Raw genomic sequence first — 25,448 nt, forward strand, 5'->3', positions numbered from 1 at the left:
AGAAAACTTAGCCTCAAACGTGTAGCGTTCCGTACAATGTGGCTGTCGGCAGAGGATTATCCACTGCTTCTTGGTAACTTGGGAAGCCTCGATAGGTTTTAGGCTTTCTTTCCTATATAAACATTTACATTATTCTTTTTTACACAAACAGGGTCAGCAGATCTAGGTGTCTGTTTGCACACTTCGTCATCAGGGCTGGATCTACCCATGAAGGTCTGTCCTAATAAAGCCACAACTTCAGTCCTATAGGAAAGCAGAACACTAGTATAAATTTATTGGATCAGCTCCTCAAGATTCTTGCTGCCCTTGAATTCTTGGAAAATTGCCCTTTTGAATGAAGATTTTCATCTTTGAACATGTTGGTTAATTAGGTTGTGGATATGTTTGGCTGTGGGCTACCCGTTTGTGCTGTTTCATATTCTTGGTAAGATCAATCTGAGTATTTTTTTGAAATATCCTCTTTGATAGACTATGTAGGAAGACATAATAAATATATTCATCTTGATTCTGCATCAAGCATAAAGGAGCTGGTGGATGTTAACAAGAATGGACTCCTTTTTTCATCATCTTCAGAACTGGCTGATGAACTCATGGTAAGCTTCTTGATACTATGTTTAAGAATTTGAAATTGTGCATAAACGTTCAATGTCTTTTGCATGTCAAGCATACAGTTTCCTTGAACCTTGAATAGAAATTATTTTCTGGTATAATGGTATTAAATGGTAGCTTCTTGATACTATGTTTAAGAAACTGGAATTTGCGCATAAAACGTTGGATGTCTTTTGCATGTTGAACATACAGTTTCCTTGAACCTTGAATAGAAACTATTTTCGGGTCTCTAATGGACCTAGTGCAGTAAACCACTTTGCTGCAGTAAATTTCTCTTTAGGGTGTGTTTTCTTTGGTTGTAAATTTATCATGAGAAAATGATGGATAATTTTTTTTCTCCATTTAAATCCATCCTTTCTTTCCTCATTTTCTATAAAAGAGAATTTCATTATTTCTCATTCCTCATTTTCACTCCAAGGAGTGATAATATTATCTCACCAAAAATGGAGAGATAATATTATCCCTTCTTGAAGTGGAAAAGACGAATGAGGAAAGATGATTTTTTTTTTTTGTTTTTTTTTTTTTGTAAAAAATGAGGGAAAAGAAAGAAGGGATTTAAAGGGAGAAATCCATTTTAACCATCATTTTCTTATTGATAAATTTACAACAAAAGAGAACATGCCCTTATTATTTTATTGTATGGCTGTGGGTATGGATTGAATTAAGAAAGGAAGATGATTTTGCTTGTAGATTTCATTGGTGTGCTTAAATACATAGTTGGACTGGATGAAGCAGTAGTCTCATTTGTACTAGCAACAGCGATAGGTGAACGAGTACGGACACATCCTCGTCAATTGTAGCTATGCTATTCCAACATAGATGTATGGACTATAGGAAGACCATTTCCTAAACGTATGAATTGTTGCTGATATAAATATAATAAAGAATTGTGCATATCAGGTATAGACATGTATTAACATAGTTGGACTGGATACAATTTGATCTTTTAATTCGTAATTTACGCATGCTTTAACTCAACAGTTCGAGAGAGATATCAAGGATAAGTGAGAAACCTCTTAGGTTATGTTTGGTATGATGGAATGGAATGAGGGGGAAATGAATGAAGATAGGAATGTAATGACAAACTTTGGTTGATTCTATGCTTGGCATGCACAAGGAATACATAATGGAATTGTTGTTCATTTATATAAAATTACCATTATATATCATTCTCCTTTCTCAAAACAATTTTAGAGAGAAAGTTTGGAGGGAAGAAATTCTAAAGAGAAAAATGTTAGAAAATGAATATTTTAGAGAGACATTTCAAAATAGTGCAAAATTTGGAAATAGAAAATTCTCTTTTCAAAGTTTTTCTTTTCTGCAAAGTTTAAGGTTTGTCTCTCTAAAATTTTCTCTCTAAAAATTACACTCTAAAATTCTCTTAGTAAATTTTCTCTCTCTATAATTTTTTCTCCCAATAAAATTTACATTCTCAAAAATTTCCTCTCTATAAATTTCCACTTAATAATTCTCTCTAAAATATTTCTCTATGGACAATTTTCTCTCTTAAGTTCTCTTTAAAAATTCCTTTCTTTCTCTAGCATCTTCTCTCTCAATAATTTTCTCTTTTTAAAATCTTCTTTCTCTCGATAATTTTTTTCTCTAAAATTTACCCTTTTAAATGTTGTCTCTGTAAATTTTCCTTCTTTAGAAATTTCTACCTTTCTATAATTTTCTATCTAATTTTTTTTTCTCTTGATTTTTCTCACTAAAATTATTTGATTAAATAATAAAATATACACGAATAATTTGATCATATAATAAAATAATATAAATATATGAGGATATGAATGGCTAATAGTATGGGTTGCGAATGGAATGACTCTATTCTCATTGGGAAAGGAATCGTGATTATGCATGGAATTGTGATTCTCAATCATAACACATACCAAACAAAATAATGAAATGGAGGTAGTAATCACCACTCCATTCCCTCCTTCATTCCAACATACCAAGCACCTCCCTAGTAGTTTGGTATATTTGTTGTTGATCCTGCTTAAATTTTGTGACTTGCCTACTGGTTATAACTATAACACCATCCGTTTCTTATAGATGCTGTTCGAGGGTTTTCCTGAGAGATGTGATGGTTTGAAGTCGATGAGATCAAACTTGATGGGTAGGGTATCTTCAGTTAGGTGGGAAACAGAATGGGAAGAAAATGCCAAGCCCTTAATCAATGAGGTCAGCCTTTTCTGCCACTTGTGGTGCTCCTTAGATCACTCTGCTCTCAGATGATCAATCTTCGATAACATGATACTTTCAGGTTATTTCTGAACGCACTCGCTGAAATGTGAAAGATGAATCAAAGAAATATTGGTTGTACAGGTGACCTTCTATCAAGTTTTTGTGTACACTCAAAGAAGCAGTCAAGAATTATCATTTTTCATTGGCTTCAACAGGAAAATTGTGCTTGTTGTAGACTGGTCTTAAAATAAAAATTATCCTTAGTGAAATCTGATACATTCCATCTTAAAATGTCTGTACCGACCCCAGACAAGTGTGTGTGAAGCTTGTGCTGTAATAGTAATTGGAAAGGAGTATGCTTGAAATCATTTTTGGTTTTCGACTGAATTTTCCTATTTATAATGTTGTAGCTGTCTTCGCACACAATTTTCATTTGGATAGTGTCTCCATTTTAGAAATGCTGGAAAATCATCTTCTTTTATTAGAGCAATGATCCTTTCCACATCTTTTTCAACTTAGCTCGACTTTTCTACTTACCTCGTCGCAATGATGTTTTGGATCACATCTTTTTTCTTTTACTAGTACTCCCATTCGTGCGATGCACGATGAACATTAAAATTAAATGATATATTTAAATAAATTAGTATAAATAGATTAATTATAAAATAAAATAATTTATATCAATTACATAATAAAAACCTAAATTTTCAACTCTGTATAAAGTATTATGATAATTATAGTTATTAAATGATTTTAAATCATTTGATAATAAAAATTAACATTACAAATTATTATTATAGAGTATTACACATAATAGATAAATAAGCATTTTCATACATAAACCTAAATAAAAAAATTGTAAAACTTTAACGGAAAGAAAGAAAATAAAATATTTTTGAAGTTTTCATAACCTATTTGTTTTAAATTCATTTTTGATGATTTTTATGCAATATCAAATATTTAATCACGAACTTAAATTTAAGATGCATATTTCTTCATAAATCAAATTTGATAATATTTAGAAAAAATAAATAAATTATATATAACAAAATAGAGATAAAAATAATTAAAAAATGATAAAAGAAGAGAAAGAAAGAAAAAAAAGAGGAAAAATATAGAGGGAAAAAACTCCTCTTTTATATATTATATAGATATATAGATTATGCATTCACCCAAAAAAAAAATTCAATCATTAATTTCATAAAAGTAATATACCAAGATCTGTTTCTTAATAAATATAAATGTAATAAAATTATAATTATTAAATCCATAAAATGTACATACTTTGAAAAATAAAATACATTAAAACAAACTACCGTAGATATTAATTAAAAACACTAAAATAGCTAAAATTGAGACTCCGAATTGATACATTTTTTAGTTAAAATTGTTAATTTTTTGAGTACATCGTGATCGTGTATTATTAAGTTTATTTTAATATCATTGTTATGGTTTTATTTATAACCACACTTATTTAAGTCCAAATTATATTGTTGAAATCCGTAATTAAATAGCTCAAAAATCAAAAGCCCAAATTTTTAAAAGTTTATTATACTTAAGTTAACAATACAAAAACAAAAGTTAAAAACAGAAACTTGATAGAAAAAATAAAAATAAATACAATTATTACTCCTACTATAAAAAAAACGTAGTGCAACCCTAATTTATTTTACTCCAACGGCGCCGCACTTTTCAGTTTTTACTTTTCATTTTGTTTTTGCATCTTCTTCTCTTTTCTGTATTTCTTCTTCTTATTCTTTTTTTTAATTGCCATATATGTTCTCTATCAGCGTATTCATCTTTCCCATCGTCGAGTAAATTGTGCAGCACATTGATTTTGTCGGCCAATGTGTTCAATCTTTCGTCAACAATTTTCAATGTTTCGTCGCTGCCTGAGGTGTTATTCGCAAAGACGATGATTTTTAAGCGCATGGATAAATGTTGCCTGACTTAATCGCCGGCTTCGTCAAGGATGGCGAGATTGGAGAGCAGAGTAAATGAAGAAAGGAAAAAAAAAATCAAGAAGAAATCTTTAGGTAAAATGTGAATACTTGTGTTGTTTTTTGACAAAAAAAAAATGAAAATCTAAATTTTCAGGCACCTTTTCTTTAATTTGATGTTTCAACTTTGGAATCGGCCTGTATTTAGTTGATTGACCTTTTGGGAAAATTATCTTTCTTCCTATTTCAGTTCAAATTTTTCTGTTGATTGAGTTATAAAGGAATTATCTTTTCTTTTTTTTTTAGAATGGGGAATTATCTTTTTGGATAAAGAAGATTTGGATGAAAGATAAACACACAGATTCATCAAAACAGACCACACATTTATTTAAATTTTGAAAGAAAAAAACTGTACAAAAATTGGTGGGAAAATGTTACCGTTGAAACTGTTGCTTTATATATAATATAGATATAGATTAGAGCATCATCCTTTCCACAGTGGGTAATAATGTATGCTCACATCAATTACTTTTTTTATCTTTTTTTTTTCTCTAACGATACTTCCTCAAAATGAACAATTCATAAGCCCTATGCTCAAATTATTCGCTTTTTCTATAAGGGTGCGTTCTCTTTGGTTGTAAATTTATCATGAGACCATACTATCTATCTCTTAGTCTATAAAGCTGTAATCTAGAATAAAGATAAACGCTTAAGTTTCTATATATCAATCTACAATATTCTCTTCCTATATGTGTATATTAATTCCATTTCCATATCAATATATTCCATATATTTTATGGAATTGACATAAGACCCAATTTGCTACATCCAGATGTAGAGGCAATCAAGAAAGCTGCATAAATGAATATATAACCTTCAGAAAAATGGGTTAATTCAACCAATCTTGCTTGCACAATAGAAAGGGCCACAGGTTTATCTCTCCATCGAATCAAATTCGCGAAAGGTGTGCGCTCATGAGCCCATGCTAAAATTTCAATCAATTCTTGCCAATATTCCCGCTAGGAGATTAAGAACATAAATCCAGTAGCCCAAACAAGATGTCCAAATAAGAACATCCATGCCCATACCGATAAACTATTAATACCAAAAGGGTTATATCTTCACAACAATAGCATCCCTCATTTGTAGTGAAAAAGAGGAATGAGTAATGGTCAAATAGGAAATGGGGGAAAAGAAAAGAAGGATTTAAAGTGTGAAATTTTGTTTATCTCTCATTTTTCCATGATAAATTTAGGAAATGGGGGAAAAGAAAAGAAGGATTTAAGGAGTTACTCCCTGTGTCCACAAAAAATAGTCTCTTTTTGTAATTTTGGGATGTCCACAAAAAATAGTTCATTTTCATTTTTGAAAACTACTTATCACATGGTAGACTCTATTATTCACTCACAATGCAATTAATTATCATTATAAATATATATATATTTTTAAGTGGAACCCTTTCTACATTCACAATATAATAATTATTTTTGTTAAAACTCGTATCGTCCACTTTTAGCACTATTTTTGGTGGACGGAGGAAGTATTTACTACTCTCTTTGTCTCATTACAAATGTTCCATTACTTTTAGATACGAAGATTAAGAAATGTATAAAAAGTAGATAAAATGGATTGGTAGAAATTATTTAAATATTAAGTATATAAAGAGAATATATTGCTAAAAAAGGAATGGGACATTTATAATATGACATCTCATTATGAAAAATGGAACATTTATAATGGGACGGAAGAAGTACTGTAACTATGAGTTTTATTATTCCTCCCCTCATTGTGTAGTTGATAACTCTCTCATGTCAACATGTTAGGATGTTAGACTATTAAAATATTGTTTTGTTCTTTCTTTATAAGCATATTTTTTCTTAAGAGTGCGTTTACTTTGATGATTAAATTTATTCATGGAAAATGATGGATAATAAAAATTTATGCCTTGAAATGTCTCCTTTCTTTTCTAATATATATTATCCATCCTTGAAGTGAAAATAAGGAAGGAAAAATGGTGAACATCTCTTTTGTGTCAAATATTATAAAAGAAATGAGACATTTCAAGGCATAAAATTTTATGAGTGAAAATTTAAAATGCCATATTCCTTAAGTTATATGTGAAAAATGCCCTCTTTTATAAACATAAGCATTCTATGCCCTATTATTTAAATATCCTTTGATTTGATGTGTTTGCTTGGTTTTATGTGAAAGTCTTATACATTTGACCGATTTGACAGTCATCAGTCATAAAAGTCAACGATTTGACAACTATCAGTCAAGAATACATATGATCGGTGGGTGGCTAGATCATGTGTCCCTCCGGGGGAACACATAATTTCACCGGACGGACACATGATCTAGCCACCCCACCGGTCATATGTACTCTTGACTGATAGCTGTCAAATCGTTGACTTTTATGATTAATGGCTGTCAAATCTGTCAAATGTGTAAGACTTTCACAAAAAACCAAGCAAACTCATCAACATCAAATGGTAAAATAGGTACTTCATATAATTATGGCATAAAATGCTTAAGTTTATAACTTAGGGCATTTTTACTATACAACTTAAGGATGTGGTCATTTTTGCTTATTAACACAATTTTTATTATCCATTATTTTTTATGAATAAATTTAACCATCAAAATAAACGCAGCCTAAATAAATAAAGCTACTGCCAAGCCCCAAATTCTCTAATTTCTCGTCTTATGGTAGAAAGACTTTGTTTTCGCTGCGCATATTTTTATGTGCATCCTGAATATAATTCATGAATGGTTCTTGGAACTCAACTTCTTAACCAATCAAGTTATATCATTTGGCACATATAAATGATGTGTTAATTGTAACACCATAATCAGATTAAAGTTTTAAAGTTAAATTTAAATAAATATTTAATGTGAAATCATAATGTTAGGTCTGGAAGGTCTCGAATAGGTGTATGGGGGGGAGAATACACCTATAGGCTATTTTTATAACAAAAAGATCTCAATACAGAGATCAAAACGAAACTTTAATCACAAACACAAACACCTGTTTATTGAAAAGAGATTTGACCAAAACAGGGTTGACGACTGATACTGAAAAACTCTTCAGTAAGGAGTTATTAGTTAAGTCACAAGAACTTAACTGATGCACGTAAAGCTTCAGTCGAGTTTGATAAACAGAGATGTTATAAATCTCACCGACTATCAGAAGATAGATCAGTCAGACTGATAACACACACAACGGAAATCTTTTATTTCGCAATAGCCTTTTGAGTTGAGCACGTTGTTAGTCTTTAGTTTCTCTTTGCAATTAATTAGTTTTCAGTTTAAGAAAGGAAGAGCACAAGTAGGAATGAAAAACTGAAAGCTGTAAATAACACAGAGATTTTTACGTGGTTTGGAAAACACTTCCTACATCCACGGTCGGTTGATCAGACCAACAGCTTCACTCTGCAAGTGCTTACGGGTGCACAGCAAACCAAACCGTGTGCTTGCGGGTGCACACAACCGAATCAACTGAAGATCCAATCTTCAATACCAACACACCTTGTTGGATTTCTCACTCCTAGCACGAACTGGCACTAGGACTTCACGGAGACAGAGTACCTTCCTGAACTCCTTTGCAACTCAAACACTCGATTCTATCGGTCGAAGGGAGGTTTGAAATCTTGCCAACTAAACTTCAAAGAACAAGTTCTTTGGAGTTAGTTTGACCTAGGCTTTGGATAAACGAGGTTTGCCTAAGGTCTAAGAGAATATATGTAATCAGCAGTGGCTGATTTTTGGCTTTGGAATTCTCTTCTTCGATTCAAGCTTTGGAGAGTTTAAGCTTTGGCTTAGAAACAATTTTGACAGAGTTTCAGCTTATGTCGTTGAATCGGTGAAGATTGAAGTGATCCTCGAGCGCTATTTATATGAGAGGTCTTGAATAGATCCGTTGGCGGAGAAGGTCTTCAAGATTTCTTCCGTTAGAGAGTAATTTGAATTTGGGCTGGGGCTTCAATCTTCGAGGTTCCTTGTTTGGTGAGAATGGCTATGTTGAAGAGCAGGAGATGCGACGTATCTTATAAAGTAGTCACCAAATAGGAATGACCTCTGCAGAGAAAGGATGATCCTGAGATCTCTGCATTTAATGCGGCTGTAGTTCTGGAGTATGTGGCTTCCTTTGAACGTTGGAAGTTCAGTCCGAGGAAGAATGTTTAACTGATACTTGACTTTAGTATCAGTCCGCTGATTCCATGTGGCACACATTAAGTAATCAGTTCAAGACTGATTCTTAGACTGATACTTTAGTCGGCAACTTCAGTCTTCAGTCTTCAGTCTTCAGTCCTTCGTCCTTCAGTCTTCAGTCTTCAGAACCGCAACTAAACTAGAAAATAACTCTAACACTTGAGTTCGAACAGTTTTAGTCTATTACAAACAAAACCTATGGATTTTGGTATCATCAAAACAAGGATTATGATATTCCATTAAGTTTCCAACACATAATTTTTAAACACTTTCAATGAAAATAAATTCATAATAAAACACTCAAATGAAAATCTTGAATTGAAACCATCAAGCAACGATATCTAGAAGTCATGATAATATGTAAGTAGTAAGTCATACGAAATTTAGAAATAGTTTAGAATTTAAAGTTTACAAGTAAAACATTAGATATTTAGATTAGATGAGAAAAGAAAAGAAAAAATCTCTTAAAATGAATTGACGCGCCCATTCGATCCTCCACGCATCTTCAATGTCAATTATCTGGTATTTATAAAATATGGGATGAACATACAAAACATACTTAGTATGAGACATTATGCAATAATTTTTCAAGTTAATAAAACGGTAACTCATACAGTTACATAATACATAATCTTAACTCGCATGATGACGTAAGGACTTTAATGTCCTGCACACTATTAACGCGTCCCTGACGAAACATAATTCATAACTTCAAATTACATTGTGGCATTCCAAGGAGGGCCTCAAGCGATATATAATTCATAACATAAACACATATATTAAAATTGACAATATAATTAAGTCCACAACATGACTTAAAGTAAAATCTCACACCTTAAACTTGAAATTTGAAAATTAACTTCAGTAATTAAAATCAAAGTGAACGTCTTAGTCGTGCTTCACCTAATTGAATAAAATGAAACAATAATTGTAAAGTACTAAAGAACTTAAATATAGTTATTATATTAATAGCTTAAAATATTAATTTTGATAATTTGTATGTGAACTGTAAAAAAATATGTAGAAACTACTAAAATTTAAGTGAACTGACAAATACATCCTCGAATGTTGATTATTTTGTATGAATTTTTGTGAAAGTTATTCCATCTGTCCCAGTTAACTTGGTCTATCGTCTGTCTTTTTTGGATTGTCCTATTCAATTTGTTATGTTTTATTTTTGGGTAATTAATTTTCACTACAATAAATATAGTCTACACACTTTTACATTATAATCTTATTACTCTCATAAATATACCGAAAGAACTAGGACAAGTAAGACAGGACATAAAAAGTATATTTTTCTCCAAAAAGGTACATACTTATGCAAGACAAGCTAAGAATGATAGCATATTTCTTATATAGTTACTGAAATATATGGAATTAAATAATTAATCTAAATTTTTAAAAAAATCTCAAATTTGTATGATCCACTCTAAAATTTAATTTTACGATTAAAAAGTTAATTAGTCCTTGTAAAACTAGCTTTTAATTACACTAGCCGGCCAAACTTATTAACTAGCCGCTAGGCCGACAAGTGAGATTTTGGCAATGATGTATAAAATTGATATGAAATATGTTTCTGATGTAACTTGTAGTATTGTGGCCATAAAATTAACAGGAATGTGTAATCACTTATGCAATATTAAAATTCATGTGAATATGTATTCACAGGGTTGGTACTGTATCTCACGGGGCCCTAAGCGAAAATTAGAAAATGGGCCCTTATAGTTTTCTTTTATATTGACAAAACAATAACAATATATTAATATAAACTTTTTCAGCTAATTATTCAAAAGAGTTTTCAATCAAAAGAGAAGAAAATATAAGTTACTAAGAATTCAACACTAATGGTATGATCTAAATGAAGAAAAGAACTTTAATAAGACGAAGCTCTGTAAATAAGCACCTTATAATATGGTTCACCATAGCAGCAGTATTGAAAGCAATCCGTCCTCACAATATCTAACCAAAACACAATTTCTTATATATCTAGCAAAGATAAAAAGGACAAAAATATTAGGAATTGAGAAAAAATAATATAAAATATTGATAGAACATACATCAAAAATTTGTTCAAAATAAAGATAAGTTTCTTACTTTATCTAAATACAATACGTCTTGCGGTTTTAGATGCAAAAGTATTTATCAAGTCTGTGTAATATAACTGATCAATCAGTTTTCTTTCAATTGATAACATAACAACCCATTCAACCTGTCTTGCGACATCGTTGATCGTAGATAGGTCTTAATCAATCAATTTGGATTATATATATATATATATATATATATATATATATATATATATATATATATATATAGGGTAGGGTTAATATAAAAACTCATCTTAAGATGAAAACTAGGAACCAATTTAAAGTCATTGATTTAAATAAAATAGAGGGCTGAGATTAAACTACAGATGCACAATTTCGATTGCATAGATGCACAGTTTCAATTGCATAGATGCACAATTTCGATTTACTTGAGTATTTTGCATTGTTGGTTTCAATTGCATAAATTGCATATTTTTTTAGTGCACAGTAAAATATAATAGATGCACAGTTTCTTTTGTTGACTAAATCATAACCATTAGATCTAATATTTAAAAGGTCAATATTAGGTTCCTAGTTCTCATTTTAACAGAGGTTTTTATTAGAACCTCTTCCTATATATATATATATATATATATATATATATATATATATATATACTATATAAAAAAAATAAAAAAAATTGGGCCCCCAAAAATTTCGGGCCCTATGTGCGGCAGCATGTTGAGCATGTCCTCAAGTATGGACCTGTGTATTCACTCACATATGTTACGTTAATATTTTACTTGAAATGCTACAACAAGGCAGAAAATGAAATACAAATACAAACACAAAAGAAAAGAACACATTAGATCATTTGTCGTAAATTTTTCAAGAATTAGAGCAAATTTTCGTCAATTGTTTGATAGGTGCGTGGAACAAATTTATTTCAATTTTTTTCGAAAAAAAGGAATTTCCCTATATTCTATCTTAAATTTAATGAAATTCCATTAGCTTATAAATTGTTTGGCTTTATGAGTTTTGATCGAGTCTTTTCGTTTGTTTTTCTTCCATGAAAGCATATTCAGGGAATAACTTCGTAAGTGTCCTGGTTATTGTTTTTTAAAATTGTACGTACTATTTGTAAATATTTTTTTCAATAAAAAACAGGTTTAATGAAATTATGGAATATAATAATTATTTTATTTTTAAGTATTTTTAGGAATAAATTATACATGTTCGTGCATAAATTAGATGATCTCATGACCTGAAATCCAACTAGCTGCCGAAAAAATAGTCTTTGACGCCATTAGTCATGCTGGTGACTACTTTTAATAGTGGACCAGTTGGATGGCTAGTGGGATTTGTGACTATTTTTTCGATGTCTAGTTGGATTTTTGATCATGTTATCACTAATTTAGCATGAAAATTATATTTTTATGTTTATTTTCTTTTTATTTTATTGATGGAATTTGTGAAATATATCATGGTGAGATATATGGGTGTTTTGATTGTTTAATGTGACACCCTAATCCAGTTAAGGAGTTAAATACAACTTTTAAATACATATTTAATGCGGAAGTCTTTAAATTTTTTTTAAAAAAAATCAAATTTAAAATAAAATTCTAGCAAACAATTTAAGGAAAGAAAAACCTTAAATATAATAAACTTTTAAAACACTTTTCAAATGATTTAAAAGATATCAACTTTTTAATAATATATTCAAATACTACCTTTGATTTAAAATCGACAATCAATATCCTGTCCCAAAACATGACATAAAGATGTCATGAAAATATTTAACTATTAAGTAAAACTTTAAATACTTGAATCAACTATTTTCAAAATGACTTGAGGCGACCATTCGACTTTCTACGCATCTCCAGCTGCAATAACCTGAAATGTTAATAATGGGATGATCATACAAAGTATACTTAGTGTGGGATATCATGCAATAATTGTCCAAGATAATAACACAGTAACACATACGGTCACTTCATATATATTCTCAATATTCGCACTATGGCAATCCAAGGACTGTGAAGTCCTGGACCCTATTTAATTTACGGGCCCCTGGCGACATCCTCAAAATAAACCTCAAATCGCATTGTGGCAATCCAAGGGCTGTGAAGTCCTGGACCCTAGTTACGGGCCCCGAGCGATATCCTCAAATATATGTCACAACACATATGGTAAACACATATTATTAAAATGGACAATAAATAACCACGGCATGTATTTAAATAAATCCCACACTTGAAAATTTAACTTGAACTTGAACTTCAACTTAAATGTTATCTTGAATAATTCAATCAAAATTCATGTCCTAGTCGCGTCGCACCTAATCAGATAAATTCAAATATAAATATAAGGGGGCCTTAATGTACTTGAAAATAATTATATATTAAAAAATATATCCTCTTTAAAATCTTTAAAGAAAACATCAATTTAATTAGTAATAATAGAAGATCTTTATTGTCAAAATCAGCTAAACTTTCAATTAGAATCAAATCAAATTTTAATTTTCAATTAGAATCAAATCACATTTTAATTAGTATAGCTACGCCAAATTATAATCTAACTCGAATTCAATAAATAGTGAAAGCTCAATTGAAATAAAGAAGACTTAGCCTAAAAGATATAAAATTTCAGCCCATCAAAAGAATTAAAAACTTAAGCCCAAATCATTAATCCATTAAATATGTTTAAATTAGGGTTAAGTATCAAATAAGCCCCTATCATAGTGGCCCTTATCACGTTTAGCTCTCTATATTCGAAATTGGGCCAACTAAACCCTCATACTACCTAAAATCCAATAATCGGGCCCTCTGCCCTAACGACGAGATAACGCCGTCTGATTAATTTTTTTTTTTGAATCGGCGCTGACCACGACGGCATAGGTAGTCCGGTGGACCTGCAGCATATCCTTGGCCAAATCGACGGCAATCACGCCGGCTCTGCACCCCATTCCCCCCAGATTGAAGCTCTTGATATTTCCCTTCAATTTGTATTTGTTCACAATCATGGCAGACAGAGACGGCGTCGGATTGAACAGGCTGCAATTGACAACCAAAACCCCAATTTCCTTGAACTTGACACTAGTGTTGGAGAACAATTTGTCGAGCGCGCCGTACATGACCTCCTCCGCCTCCTCCCGAGCCGCCTGCATCGACGGCTGCGATGGGATGGAATGCATCGCCTCCGGCACGTAGGTCTCGTCGTCGAGGCCCGACCTCTCGAGGATCTTTTGCTGAAATTCGAGTGATGATTCGTTGAAATCGCCGGTTAATCAGGAATGCTTCATGAATCGGAACAGAGGACCCAAAGCCCCTTCCTCGAGGTCCCTGACGAAGAAGGCGCGGTAGGAGAGGGTTTCGACGCGGCGGAGGGTGGAGAGGAGGGCGGGGAGAAGGTCGGACCAGTGGGGGGAGTCGGAGATCTCGACGAGGAGGGATCCGGCGGCGGCGAGCCGATTCAAATAAAAAAATTAAAAAACCGAACGGCGTCAACTAACCGTTAGAGGCGAGGGCCTATTTGTTAAAAATTTACCACTTTGAGGGTTTAGTTGGCCCAACTTCAACTATAAGGAAGGAGCTAAATGTGATAAGGGTCACTATGATAGGGGCTTATTTGATACTTAACCCTTTAAACTAAAATCAAGGGCCCAATCCCTTCTCTTACTATACGTATAAACCCACCCCCATCTTTTACTTCTTCTTCTTCTTCTTCTTCCCCTTTCTCTCTCAACCTCTCGCCCCCCTCTCTCTGAATCCGCCGCCGCCGCCGCCGCCACCTCCGGCGAATCCGCCGTAATGAGGATAAAAATAATCAACATCAATCTTATCAATCATAAAAAGTAAACACCCCCAATATGGATTTGTGTTCTCATTGCTATATTGAGAAATGGTGAAATGGTTGCAACTTTTTTGTATTAATATGTTTGACTGAGTATAATTAAGTGCTACTAGTATTATATAAACATAATGAGATATGGGCTGATATTGGATATGAGAGTGATTGTAGTTCTGTTGGATTAATTGAGTGTTCATCTCTTGTATATTTAGTTCGAAGTGAAAGATGGTTGGGCATCTGCATCCGAAACTAAGGTTCCTGAAGTAAATGCTCTCAAAGCAAAAGAGTGGGAAGTTATGATGTACCAAGATGAAGATGCTGCAAGTCAAGGTATTAAAATTAGGAGGCGACCAACAACTGGACCGCCACAATATACACGTTTCAACTAAACTGTGCTAACTGCAAAGATACATCTTTATATATCAGTAGTACTCAACTTTATTAGACAGTTAACTCTACCCTTACATACACACAGAGTACATACATAATGAGACAGTTCATTGTTTGCACCGATCTTCATGATAAAAAAAATTTGAATAATTTTCTTCTGTGAAAAAATCCTACAATTTTGCTCTTGGAATATCTGCAATAATTCAATATACAATCTCAATCTCTTTGTAGCTGCTGTCACTTTGAAGATTTACTGTAAGCAAGCCACTCTCTGAACTGTATGTGAAGTCCTCATCTTTCTTCTCCACCTTACAGAAACGCGGTTTCTTACTCGAATATGCTCCAAACAATCCTGTGCCTCTTGCCTTAATTGTTACAGTATCACCAAAAGCACAATCTTCAACTGCTCCACCAGAGTTGTACATCTTGATCAGACCAATAGGTGCAAAATGGATGTCCTTATTCAACATCTGTTGGTGATATCATACAAAAGTAGTCCATGTTAGTCATCATGGATAATAATATATGAAAAGATGAGATTTTTTTTTTCTTCAAGAACTTTGCTTACTTTTATTGGAGAAATAGTGAAGATTTCACACTCTAATACGCCTAACGACACTCCAACACCTCTGTTCTTAGGCACTCTTGAAAGGGTTCCTGCAGCATTTGAAAAAGAAGAAAGAAGTTAAGACCAAGATGCATTCTATCGCATGGTTTGTTTGTGTTTTGAGCTGTTTCTGTGAAGAAGCTTTGTTGAACCTGCGTTGAAGGCATATACAGCGCAGTCTTCAGTCCATGTTTCGCCTGCAATATCTTCAAGGTATTCCACATCAAGGGGGCTAAAACGACCTGAGATGAGGCCGGTGTTTTGATTGGATTCAGGTGCCTGTTTCATAGGCCAAGTTCCAGCTCCTTGGCAGTTGAAAACTCCAACCACTCCAGTTATCTTGTTCAAGTTCCATATCTTGAGCAAGCTCTTCCCGTCCATGACTGGATCAACAAACAGGCAGTCCCGTGTAGGCCTTCCAGCATATCTAGCCCTCAAGATGGATCCATCATGCAGCACAAGTTTTTTGAGGATCTTGAAGTCGTGTTTCCCTGGCTTATCGCTGTAAACAAAATGTAGTCGAGTTGAGTTGATCACGATAATTGAAATAAACAAAGGTTTTTGAAGGATTGGGGCAATGATTTTACCTCACATAGACTGGACAGCCTCCTATTGCTCTTGCTGCACCATGGAACTCTGCAGTGTTGTGATTACTCTGCAGCATCGATGATCTTTTAGTATCGGATAATTACATAAAACGTTACATGAATGAATGAAGTGTGTAAAATCGAAAGCATACTTACATGGAACATGTCCCAATCTGGCACAACAACTTCACCTAGCAGGAGGCTGTTGAAGGACACAGTTGCAATGTGCAGTGTCTGAAATGTGGGCTCGTTAGGCATGAAATCTTCGGAAGCTCTAGCAGCCGCACTCTTCTTTGAGCTGAAAATCGAGTCTGAGTTGTGACACATGCAGCAGATCAAGTTGTTATCAGTGAAGTTCTTCTCAATGGACTCATCAAGAGCTTGATGATACTGTTTGGTGATGGAGACTCTGCCACCGTGTCCAGCTCCCAGAGTCTCGATCAAGTTCTGCACGTCGACCTTGACACCGTCCACCCCACTGCTAGCAAGATAGCTATGCATATCGTTGTAGAAATCGTGAACTTTTTCAGGATCGACCACTCCAACTCCATACTTCTCTAGGCTGTCCATGGCTATGTCTGTGATGTTCCCGAGATTCCCAGGTGACTGCACGGGGTATTGCAGCTTTGGGTTGTACTTCTTGAGCGCCTCCGATGCAGGCTGCACTCCGCCCCAGTAGCCTGCTAAAGCGTGCCACATGTAGACATACCTGCACCATAAGTAAAATGTGAGGAATTATACAGAAGATGAAGCTATTTTTCAGACAGGAAATCTAGGCCTATTGTGATCAAGAATCTTACTTCAAGCCATAATTCTCCTTGATGTGATGGATCAACTCTTTGAGATTTGTGCTTGAACCATCTGATTCTGAAATCTTGAACTTGCTATTTTCCTTGATATCTGTTAATCTGGTGGCAAATCTGTACCAAAAAAAAGCATTGAAAAGATGATGATTGTAATGATCAAATGCATCAGAAGAGATGATTCTTGCTAAAAATGTACATGACTTACTGTGTTCCTTCAATGACAGGCTCTCCTTCCTTCTTGAATTCGTTCTCTGTTTCTTGCCACCCATCGTCTATGATCAGATACTTCGGGGAAATGCCGCCTTCTTTGAAGCTGCATGATGCAAGAATTTCATACAAATTAAGAAAAAGGTAGATATTTGATTTATCATTTATGTTAGTATGATTTAAAACTTGGGATTTTTCAATTTTTATCATACCTTTGTAGACCCTCCTTGATTCCATGTGGAGTAACATCAGTGTAGAAAGCATCCCATGTGCACCATCCAAACCAGTCTACATGAGCAGGTGCCTGGTTTAAAGCAAAAAACCATATTCAGATTTCAAGAAAATTACACACATTTAGTGTGTTTTGGGGATCATGGATAAACTATTATTACCTTCTTGTTTTCCAGGTGACTAAATGTGCCCTTGTGCTTTGCCAAAATCCTGCAGAAACAGAAATTTCAAGAATCAAAATCTGATTAGCCACATATTTTTGAGATCATTTAACTATGTAACATACTTGATTGAATCCTTGAGAAGCTCAAAAGGGTTATCCCCCGAACTGACAAAAACGCCTTCCAACGCTTGAGAAGTTTGGATATCAGGATCGCCTGACACGAATACGAAAACAAACACGAGCTCAGTTTCAATGGGAAACCAAAAGGAGGTGTATGCCTTAACAGAGGGAATGTGTGAGCTGATTCAACCTACCACTTTCATAGCAGAAGTGGAGCTCGTTCGACTTAGTCCCTTGCAGCGTTGTCCTGAACGCTCCATCTAACACGGGGAGCACGAGCACGTAGGTCTTGTTCCCACTCGTTGTACTCTCCTCGTCTAACAATTCTAAAACAGATTCTTCCTCAGCTTCCAACAGAAGCATCTGAGTCTCCATAGGAATCTCACTAGCTGATCTCCCAACACGCGGTATCATCCACCAGATCTTCGCGATGAAGAGGCACATGAATCTGTAGTTTCTGTCATGATTGTGCAGAAAAATGTTAGAACTGAAAAAAGATGCAGCAAAATGTGACTGCACAGCACTCACTCGAGAGTCCCAAGATTGAAGACATGGTGTGAGCTCGAGCTAGTCGAAGTGGCTCCAATGAAGGCTGATCCCGAGCTTGCTGGGGTGATGACAACGTTGTTTGGAACTCCGGTTAAGACAACCTTGCCCCGAACCATGAGGCACCCATTCTTGATCACTGGCACAGCTGTGATAGTCATTTTTCCTTTTGTTTTGCTACAGTTTACCAAGGCGTTTTTCGGGTTTCAACTGCAAGAACTAGACATGAAACAGCATGAATCAAGATCAAGAAAAGTGGCAAAAGCAAGAGTTTATTACAAGCATAACTTTGACTAGATTTTAAGAGAAGCAAAGTAGCAAAAGTGATGGATGATCAAGATTCTTACCAATCTAAAATGTCTCAACTGCCTTAATGAAATGAGAAACAAGAGTAGAAGAGAAGAAGAATGAGATCAGAGGTGAGGAGCTATGATTCAAAATTTGGCTTTAAATAGGTGGAATGGGCCAATGGGATCAAGGGAACAAAAGGGAAGCAGCTAAAGATTGAGATGATTTGGAAAATCGGTAGTTGGGAAAATTATTACATTAGGATGAATACAAGTAATATTGACAAGGAGATGAGTCAGCAATGAGCATTCGTGGACATTAATAATGTGTAAGACTGTCCACTGTTTTTGGAGGCAAGACAACCTGACCACAGCTTGAGATTTTCTATTAAGCACTTAAAGGGGCGAATTGGTATAGTGCTTGGAGCATTAATCGAGATTCAAAGTTTCGATTTTTTCTAGGTATTTCCGCGTCCCCCTAGATAAAATAAATCTTCAAATTAATTATTCATCTTGAGTTTTGACAAATAAAATTACGAATTATTTTAAAATTATAGTTTTAATACGATTTCTGAAGCGTGACGAATTAAATCACTATTTTTTTTAATTTTTTTTTATTTTGCTCCCCTAATTATTTTTCGATTACCAGAGTACTGAATTGAAGCTTACGTGAATTAGTCAAGAGGGCATCGCTTTTGTGAAGCCTAAACGATGTCGTTTCATATAATTTTAATTAACATTTTCTCTAAATTATGAAGGGATTGTATCCTGCATCTGTACCCTAATTTTTTACATTCAACATTTTTTTTGCTAACAACGTCATAATATGATTATTATGTGGCAAATTAATCCATGTAAGCTCTAATTCAGCAATTTGATGATTGAAAAATATTAAAAAAATAAATTATAAGAATTTAAAAGGTGATGATTTAATTCATCAAATTTCAAAATTCACTTTAAAATTATAATTTCTAAAATCATGCCAAAATCCCGTCACCTTATGTGTTGTAATAAGCAACTCTTAGACCCAATCAAAGAATTTATTCAAATAATATGTAACTCTTATAATCTGTGATTGGCCATGTGGTATCATGGCCATCTTAGTTCGTTGAAATTATTGTAATGGCATACAACTAATTAAAGAATTCATTGAAATTAGATTATGGTGGTGTATGATTTTTCCAGATTAAATATTAGGTTCGTTGTATTGAGAATTATCAAAATGATTGGCCATATGGGATCGTGGCCATCTTCATGAAAGTTGCAGTTTTGATTGTTTGTTTATTGTAATATTGTCCATTATTTTCTGTAAATAGTAATAGATTAATTTATGTGGTCAGCAACCTGACTTGAATAAAAAGAGAGTTCGACGACCCACCAATCTGAGAGTATGTTTGGCCGAAGAATAAATGGCCTTCTGTTTAGTGTGAAAAAAATTAATTATTGCAATTATTTAATTAGAGTTTAAATTTATGAATTTTGTACTTAAAAAAAAAAACTCAATTCACTAATTAAAATACTAAACCAATGGTTAGAGACTACGAAATATTATTGGTGCAAGCTATGAGCTAAAACAGCTAGAAAAGTGCCATTAATGCATTAATTAACAGCTGTACCTTACACTTGAAGATATAGATCTAATTAAGCAAAGTAATTATTTGACTAAATTCTTTTATTTCATTCTTTGCTTATTTCATATATTTTATTTAACCGTATGATATATACAAATATTAGTGATATTAATGTAAATATAATATGTAACTACGTACGTAAACTATTACAATAAGAAATAGATAGATTTTTTGAAGTGCTCATATAATATTTCATACTCCCTCCGTCCCACCGAGCTTGAGTCGTATTCCTTTTCGGGCTGTCCCGCCGAGCTTGAGTCATTTTCTTTTTTGACAAAAATTAAACAATTTAAAGTACTAATTTATAAAACTAATTACACCCCCTATTACCTTCTCTCTCCTACTTTTATCACTTTTATAACTACACACTTAAAATATTAATCTACAATTTCTTAATTTTCGTGCCCAAAAGAAACGCTTCAAGCTCGACGGAATAGAAGGAGTATATTTTAGTATCTTTAAGATACGATGCATGTATTATATTATTCATGAATTTGATTTACTTTGATAATATTTAAATTACACCATCAAAATAAAAATAAGGGCAAAGGTGCAGATACCCCCCTGAACTCCACCCCCCTAGAGCTTTTAGCCCCCCATATTCGGTCAAAGCGCGTTGACCTCCCCATAGTCTCGGAAAAAGGGTGCAAAAAACACCCCGCCCCCAAACGGCTGTTTAACGCCGTTTTTCCCATTTTTTTTTTGTTTTTTTAGTCCCTGTGGGCCCCACCCCAACCGCAGGAGCACGGCGTGTCGACGCAGGGCCCCGGGAGAGTCTTCGCCGGAGGTGTTCGACGGTATATTCAGCTGGCCGTTGGCCTCAACAACTCCACAGGAAAATCGGAGAAGCCCCAAATCGACGAACCCTAGAAAGTCTCAATTCCCCAATATCAGCTGCCAAATCGGCCTCGCGAGGTAACAGATTGGATTCCGACGCCGATTCTGACGGCTCCCCTTCCAATTACATGCTACAGCCGATCCACAAGGGCTCCGTCTCCTCATCGAAGCGCAGCCGTGATGAGATTCAGGAGGATTTGTTGAGGAGCTGTAAGAGCTCGAGAATTGAGGAGAAGAAATCTCATTCCACTCCAGCGGGAGGTGGTGGTGGTGGGGGTGGGGGTGGGCTGGGGTGTATCAATAGGCTGTGGAGTAACGAGGATGAGATCGCCGTGCTAAATGGGATGATTGAATTCAAAACCGCCAAGGGTTTCGACCCGAACGCGGATATGGGGGCGTTTCACAGCTTCATCAAGGGGATTTCTCGAGGGATCAGCTGAGGACTAAGATTACAAGGATGAAGAAGAGGTTCTTGAATGCTTTGAAGAAGGGCGCGGACCCTGTCTTCTCGACTCTCTCCTCTCTTTCCGCCATTGCTCACTTCTCCGGCGAGAATTGCCAGCCGCCGTACTCCTCACATCCCTCTGTTCTCGCCACCGCCTCCCATCTGTCCTCCATCTCTCTCTCGCATCTCTGATAGCAGACGGCCAAGGATGGAGCGCCTCCCCCGCCGCTAGCCTCTCCCTCATCCCTCTCACGCGTTGCCGGCAACAGACGGCCAAGAAGGAGTCGCCGCTGCAGATCTGCTCCGGTCCGTTCTGCTGCTGGTTGGGGGTGGGGCCCACTAGAAATTAAAAAAAAAAAAGTTAACAGCGTCTAACGGCCGTTTAACGCATGGGGCAATCTGCACCCTTTTTCCGAGACTATGGGGAGGTCAACGCTCTTTGACCGAGTATGGGGGGCTAAAAGCTCTAGGGGGTGGAGTTCAGGGGGTATCTGCACCTTTGCCCTAAAAATAAATACCGTCAAAGAAAAAGAAAGAAAAACGTTGAAACCACTGCATTTTCTTGCTCAACTTTGACCACCCCATGTTTGAAAGTCATTAAACCAAATACAATTTTGCAAGTTGCAACTTCTGTTTGCAGCTGTTAAAGAAATAACCGCGTAGGATCCGTTTTTTTTTTTTTTTTTTGAATTACGTAGGATCCGTTTTTTGAGTGTGTACGATTCAGCTTCGGTTGTGGATCAAAGTATTTGTTAAATTATTCAAGTTGTCGGCAATTATTGTGCTATAATTTATTTATGCGTTACTCTACACTAATTCATCTCTCTAAATATAATAAAAGTGGGTTTACATAAAATTTTCCTTAAAAAGATGAATAAAATAAGTTGAGAAAATATTACTCCTTTTATTTCCTAAATAATTTTTCCTTAAAAAGATGAATAAAATAAGTTGAGAAAATATTACTCCTTTTATTTCCTAAATAATTTTCTAGAAGGAAGGGATACAGATTTTAAGATAAAATTATTGAATATATTGAAAATAGTGAAAAAATATTATAATTAGTATTGAAGGTGGTGATGAAAAAGTATTAATATTCCTCATATTCCCCGTCCCACAAAAAATGGTTTGTATTCCATTTTGGGTTGTTCCACTATAAATGACATGTTTTCATAAATGAAAAATTTTAACTAACTTAAAAAAGGAGTAAAAATTTAAAATGCCCACTTCCTTATCTTTTTTTTGTAAAAATGTCATCTCTTATTATACAAAGCATTATATGCCCTATTATTTAAATACCCTTTGATTTGATGGGTTTGCTTGGTTTTCTGTAAAAATCTTACACATTTGACAAATTTGACAGCCATTAATCATAAAAGTCAACGATTTGACAGCTATCAGTCAAGAGTACATATGACCGGTGGGTGGCTAGATCATGTGTTTGATAGATCATGTGTCCGCCCGGTGAAATTATGTGTTCGCCCGGACGGACACATGATCTAGCTACCCACCTGTCATATGTACTCTTGACTGATAGTTGTCAAATCGTTGACTTTTATGACTGATAGTTGTCAAATCAGTCAAATAGTAAGACTTTCACAAAAAACCAAGCACACCCATCAACATTAAAGAGTAAAATAGGTACTTCACATAATTAGGGCATAAAATGTTTTGTATGATAACTTAGGGCATTTTTACAAAAAAACTTAAGGAAGTGGGCATTTTTGCCTAATTAACACTTAAAAAAAATGTAGGCACTATCACTTTCAACTCATTTATACATTCTCCTTAATTTTTGTGCTGAAAAGTATTGAGTCACTTATAGTGAAATGGAGGGAATATTAAGAATGGTGAAAATGTAAAAAGTTAGAATAAATTGTGTATTATTAGTGGTGAGGTAGTGTCCCAAAATGGATAGAAAGTTATTTGGGAGACGATCCGAAAAGAAAAGATAAGAAGTTATTTGGGGGGACATAGGGAGTATATTTTTTTTATTAGTTATCATATGTTTATTATAGATGAAAAGATGAGAAAATATTCACACTAACACCCAAAGATTACATTATTGAGCATTATACCGAAAATGAGTGAAAAGGAATTGCCCAACAAAATATTCTATCTTACTCGGAAAAATAATTTTATCATAGTAAACATGTGAAAATGATAGAAAAATAGTGAAAATATATATTTTCTCTCATTTTCTATAAAAGTAAACGAACCCTAAATATACATACATAATTTATAGACTATAATAACTGATGTCTCATGGATCATAGTGCCGACGCACGAATTTTATAAAAAAAGAATATTTTTGTTTATTTTCAAATTTTGTCAATCTTGAAATCTTATAAAATTTAAAATTAAATAAAATATTATTAATAAAGATATTGTCATATTTCAAGTATTTATATTAATTTTTTTGACAGCAAGTTAAATATTTATATTGATGTATAGTATTAATTTTCAAGAGTCAATAAAATCGCATCATGTTAGCTCTAGACCCATAATTATAAGGACTCAAACCTAAAACCCGATTCTTCCTATAACTATAAATGAAGGTCTACATATCAGTTCTGAACGCATCAAATTATAATTGAAGAGTTCAAGAATTAAAGTTGAATTTCTCTACAACTATCTCCAATATTCAAAGTTTTCCATCGAGGTTCAAGGTGCTCTTCATGGAAGCAACCCAAAGCTCAAATCAAGCTCAACGTTTGATTTAGAAACAAGATGAAGGCCCTCTGCATCAACATTATAAAGCCCAAAGCTTCAATCAAGTCCAAAGTTCGATTTGTAAATAAGGCGAAGGCCCTCTACATCAACGTTATAAAGCCCAAAGCTCAAGTCAAGCCCAACGTTAGATCCGGAAACATTAAGAAGGCCCTCCACATAAACGTTATAAAGCTTAAAGATCGAATCCAAGAAGACCAGAGGGCCAGAGGCATTTTTTCTCCAACAAATCTCAATGACTACTCAAAGCTTGTGTGAATAGAAGACAAAGGAAAATAAGCCGAAGAAAAAAGCAAATTTTGGGCGACAATTGGGCAAAGCGACGCACTCCATTGCAGGGCAAAAAGGAAAGACGAATTTACTTACCTTTTCGGGAGGATACTTTCCAATTTAACAGATACTAGGGTTTCAACGTAGAAGGAAAGTGTCTTCTATCAACCCTAGTATCAAGATGTCAGCCCTGATTTCTAGGCCAAGACCTCAACCCACTAACTATCTATAAATATGGGAGCAATCCAGCAGAGAGCAGGTTCGCTACTTGCAGCTTCCAGTGCTGCCCCCAACACCGCCGATTCACTTTGTTTTCATGTTCTTTAGCTTTATTTACATATGCTTTGAGTGTGGTGGGGAAGAAACAAGTCAGGAAGCCACATTTACTTTCAGTTCTATGTTTTTAGTTGTTTTGCCCGGAGTTGGTGTCGGACAAAGATTACTTTACGTTTAGACCTTCTACGTTAATTATCAAGTATGTTATTTGATCTTTCTTTCTTTGTCTTTATTTACTTTGTTTATGAGTAGCTAAGTTTTTATTCCTGGTTTGGGCTAAGTCGATGTTGGGTACGAGGGTAATGAATCGTGAGGTCTAATTGGGCAAAATAATTGTGCATGTGTGCTCCCGAAGCATTAGGTCTTAATTAAACAACTTAATCAAACTTGGAATATTATAAGACTGATAACTTTATATGCAAGATTAAGTTACAAACAGTAAACATGTCAAAGTGTGGAGATCTCACACTTCGTATAATGTGACTGATGCAGAT

The 25,448-nt window shown here is 34.3% G+C and overlaps 2 protein-coding genes across 3 annotated transcripts; one reads left to right on the plus strand and one right to left on the minus strand.

The window, feature by feature from the left end:
• The first annotated feature begins 6 nt into the window (after window positions 1-6).
• On the plus strand, window positions 7-3,185 carry LOC131019640 (UDP-glycosyltransferase TURAN-like). The gene is made up of 6 exons (XM_057948231.1): window positions 7-73; window positions 152-213; window positions 372-424; window positions 518-593; window positions 2,662-2,790; window positions 2,873-3,185. Exons 1-6 carry the CDS (start codon window positions 37-39, stop codon window positions 2,894-2,896), a joined length of 381 nt encoding a protein of 126 aa, XP_057804214.1. The 5' UTR covers window positions 7-36; the 3' UTR covers window positions 2,897-3,185.
• Window positions 3,186-15,140: 11,955 nt separating this feature from the next.
• Window positions 15,141-19,017, minus strand: LOC131019628 (probable galactinol--sucrose galactosyltransferase 2). Of its 2 annotated transcripts, none has more exons than XM_057948220.1 (13): window positions 18,829-19,017; window positions 18,464-18,691; window positions 18,130-18,392; window positions 17,939-18,029; window positions 17,814-17,862; window positions 17,634-17,725; window positions 17,420-17,527; window positions 17,209-17,328; window positions 16,565-17,117; window positions 16,409-16,476; window positions 15,974-16,323; window positions 15,783-15,871; window positions 15,141-15,684 (listed from the first exon to the last, which is right to left on the minus strand). In XM_057948220.1, the coding sequence occupies exons 2-13, from the start codon at window positions 18,640-18,642 to the stop codon at window positions 15,418-15,420; spliced, it is 2,229 nt and encodes a 742-aa protein (XP_057804203.1). In that variant the 5' UTR covers window positions 18,643-18,691; window positions 18,829-19,017; the 3' UTR covers window positions 15,141-15,417. The 2 variants fall into 2 exon arrangements, with proteins under 2 accessions (XP_057804203.1, XP_057804202.1); XM_057948219.1 differs by having other exon boundaries at window positions 18,464-18,700; window positions 18,829-19,016.
• Between the last annotated feature and the right edge of the window lie 6,431 nt (window positions 19,018-25,448).

Source organism: Salvia miltiorrhiza, chromosome 4, assembly GCF_028751815.1.
Source record: "Salvia miltiorrhiza cultivar Shanhuang (shh) chromosome 4, IMPLAD_Smil_shh, whole genome shotgun sequence".
Classification (NCBI taxonomy): domain Eukaryota; kingdom Viridiplantae; phylum Streptophyta; class Magnoliopsida; order Lamiales; family Lamiaceae; genus Salvia; species Salvia miltiorrhiza.

Coding starts and splice junctions, on each gene's coding strand:
- LOC131019640 (XM_057948231.1), top strand. CDS start 37: ATGTGGCTGTCGGCAGAGGATTATCCACTGCTTCTTG. Junction 214..371: donor GGCTGGATCTACCCATGAAG/GTCTGTCCTAAT, acceptor TTGGTTAATTAG/GTTGTGGATATGTTTGGCTG. Junction 2,791..2,872: donor CCAAGCCCTTAATCAATGAG/GTCAGCCTTTTC, acceptor TGATACTTTCAG/GTTATTTCTGAACGCACTCG.
- LOC131019628 (XM_057948220.1), bottom strand. CDS start 18,642: ATGACTATCACAGCTGTGCCAGTGATCAAGAATGGGTGCCTCATGGTT. Junction 16,477..16,564: donor CAGATTGGGACATGTTCCAT/GTAAGTATGCTT, acceptor TCGATGCTGCAG/AGTAATCACAACACTGCAGA. Junction 15,685..15,782: donor TCACTATTTCTCCAATAAAA/GTAAGCAAAGTT, acceptor TATCACCAACAG/ATGTTGAATAAGGACATCCA.